We start from the raw sequence: 3266 nt of genomic DNA on the forward strand, positions 1-3266 counted from the left end.
ACTCGCGTTCAGTAGACACGATTCTTAAAATCGATTCCAGCAAGGATTTCCAGAATGGACAAATAAAATACATGAGCTGCTGGTACTTCTGTCGTTGTCGTACACATTGGGCGTAACTTCAGAGCATATTCCGCTCTGTGTTGATTGGAATGAGGGTGTATTGCCCACAAAGCACTCATCATGATAATGGCAGAAGAGATAGTTAGGCTAACTAGTAAATGTGTCGGTATGGTTTATAGAGATTATCGGGACCTCAATCCTATGACAACTTAATGCAGTATATGATGACCCTAGGTGCTCTAATGCACTTGAACACAAATAATCGGACGGCAGGGTTACAGACATTATAATAATGGAGACGGCCAAAAAGAAGTAGAATGAGATACGAAGGGAAGTGTCTATATAGTCCTAATTTTAAGGCTATATCACTTCCCTATGATCAACGATGGAACGATGATGATAAGAATAAGTATGAACCAAGATGCTCTGAAAGGTTTAGGGACAGAATTGTTGTCTGTAAGGGTGGAGTCAAGAATCCTCCTCCCATTCAATGCTTGGGTTTGACGATAGTTAGGGCCAATAGAGACTCCATTATGCCTTAGTGTCCTCAGCCTATTCAGTTGATCCTCGCTGATTGTCTGGATGGTCTTAGCAACAACCCATACCATAACTTCCTCACAATCAGGAGTAGTACCAGAGCCATTGTAAAGGTAGAAGTTGGTCGATAAATCTTGAGGGATCATGGCCTCCACATTGAAGGAGTCCAGTGCTCCCATATTACTATCGTTCATCGAGTCTAAAACCTCATTAAGCCCAGGCGCTGGATCACCAACCGTATAAAGAACGCCTATTGCAACAACTCCATCGGAGTGTTCTAAGGCTTCAGCGAAGTCACGATATTTGCTGTTGTAATTGGCGAAATGATATTCGAAGGCGTAGGAGGTACCATTGAACTGATGTTCACTTCCCCGAGAGCTGTCCATACTCCAGTGCATGTCCATATAGGTGAGACGGAAGATATCCTCCCCCAAACCATAAACACCTCTTACAGTGAAGTTGTTTGCATCGGGGACTTCCAAGGCCAGGTCAACCTCAGCATGGACAGTAACACCACGGGCAATACCATAATTGATAGAAAATGGGGGTACCCCAGCGTTGGGGGTCTGGATATTGATGGGACTCTGTCTCTGACCCGTTGTGCAGTAGCCAGGCCATGACCCTTGGTCACTATATGTCCATTCTTGAGATGTGGACAGGTAGCAACACGTGAAGAGGATGCTTATAGATAGATAACAACACATTATGAGGGGCTTATAATACTCTTCTGCGGATGAGATCCATCATGTATCATATGTGTCCCATCACCATGGCAACAAGGTTTACAGTCCATAATGTGGGGTAATGTATGGTTGTTATGAGGATTACATCGACTATGGAGAGATGATGTATCAAAGTGTAATTACGATATGAGATGCATGGCTTTGATGATGGTAGAAGATGCACTTCGGGGGATGGGAGGAGTAGACATGGCGCTACTACTACTGCTACTACTACTTGTCCCATCACCACTTCGAGGGATGGGAGGAGTAGACATGGCGCTACTATCACTGCTACTGCTACTACTACTTGTCGCATCACCACTTCGAGGGATGGGACGAGTAGACATGGCGCTACTACTACTTGTCGCATCACCACTTCGAGGGATGGGAGGAGTAGACATGGCGCTACTACTACTTGTCGCATCACCACTTCGAGGGATGGGACGAGTAGACATGGCGCTACTACTACTGCTACTACTACTTGTCGCATCACCACTTCGAGGGATGGGAGAAGTAGACATGGCGCTACTACTACTACTGCTACTACTACTACTACTACTACTACTACTACTACTACTACTACTACTACTACTACTACTACTACTACTACTACTACTCCTACTACTTGTCCCATCACCACTTCGAGGGATGGAGGAATAGACATGGCGCTACTACTGCTACTGGTACTACTACTTGTCCCATCACCACTTCGAGGGATGGGAGGAGAAGACATGGCGCTACTATCACTGCTACTGCTACTACTTGTCCCGTCACCTCGGGGAGAAGTTCCTCCGAGTGCACATGGTTGTTGGGGTGGGTCTGCCTGGTCATACTCCATCGTGTAGCTGCCGGGGTTACGCTCCACTCGGGTAATGTCCCCATATTTTGATAGCTTTTATGCACAAGATGGCTCCGCCTCTCGCCCCTGAGAATGTCAGTACTGAGGAGAGGGGGTACATCTCAGCAACCGGTGTTTTCCCTGCAGCGCCCACATATTCATGCTGCATCAGATGCAGTGCATCTCAGCCCTCAGTATCTTCTACGGCGTCAACCCAACCTGCTGTACGTTCATGGGATGAAAACACTCGCGGGGAAATCCTCATTTCTAAAGAATGGCCCTCTTTTCTACGTAAAGAAGTTTAGCGCACGCTCCCACCTGCATTTCGACTTAGCCTTGGATTGCAGCCTGGCCTTGGACAACAGTTCGGGGTTCTGGTTTCCCGTCGGGTTTCGGGTTTCCCTTTCTCCGCTTTCACCTGCAGTTCTTGTTTTTTTTGGAATTTGCAGTTTAGATTCTCACTTGCGTTACGGTCATCACGTGGATATCAACCTTCACTTTCCATTAATGGCGCGCGCTGATATTCTTCGGTTTTTATGCATCTCGCTTAGATTTGATGCAGTGTCCCCCATATCTTGCGGGTGGTGGGAAATCTGTATTGTATTCTCTATCTCTCGCTACACCTAGTGCAGCAACGGAGTTTATGTGGTCAAGTATAGGGCTGACCAGACCGCGCAGCAGGGAAAATAATATACAGTAGGCTTGCGCCGGTAATAGTGGCATTAATACACAGCAGAACGTACATTCGTGCTCTCCATTGTGTTACAGGGGCATTGTCTCGGCTGTAGGGGCATCCAGTGTGGGGGGACATATGCACATGGTCAACTACATGTGTTGGTGACGATATGGAAATTCTAAGGAAATTTTGGGAACTCTTGGTTGGTTTCTGTACATTTCTACTCTAGTTCGTATATGAACTCCTATAATCAGTGAGGAAAACGAAAACATATATTCCAACACTGGGGTTACCACTCGTCAACTTGTAGGAGGATTGAGCTGAATGGTCAGCCCTATGTGATGCTGCATAACGATTTGTTGAAAGTGAGAGTCTCCTCTGGAAGCCCCAGAAGTGATGCAGGCGAGCATGGCCCTTGATGATTGTCTCGATG

The 3266-nt window shown here is 46.5% G+C and overlaps 1 protein-coding gene across 1 annotated transcript; it reads right to left on the minus strand.

The window, feature by feature from the left end:
* Window positions 1-425: 425 nt before the first annotated feature.
* Window positions 426-2150, minus strand: Pmar_PMAR020208 (Carbonic anhydrase, putative; the record flags this gene model as incomplete). The annotated part of the gene is made up of 2 exons (XM_002766990.1): window positions 426-1187; window positions 2082-2150. The coding sequence occupies 2 exons, from the start codon at window positions 2148-2150 to the stop codon at window positions 426-428; spliced, it is 831 nt and encodes a 276-aa protein (XP_002767036.1).
* Window positions 2151-3266: the final 1116 nt, after the last annotated feature.

This window comes from Perkinsus marinus (assembly GCF_000006405.1).
Source record: "Perkinsus marinus ATCC 50983 genomic scaffold scf_1104296971228, whole genome shotgun sequence".
NCBI lineage: Eukaryota > Perkinsozoa > Perkinsida > Perkinsidae > Perkinsus > Perkinsus marinus.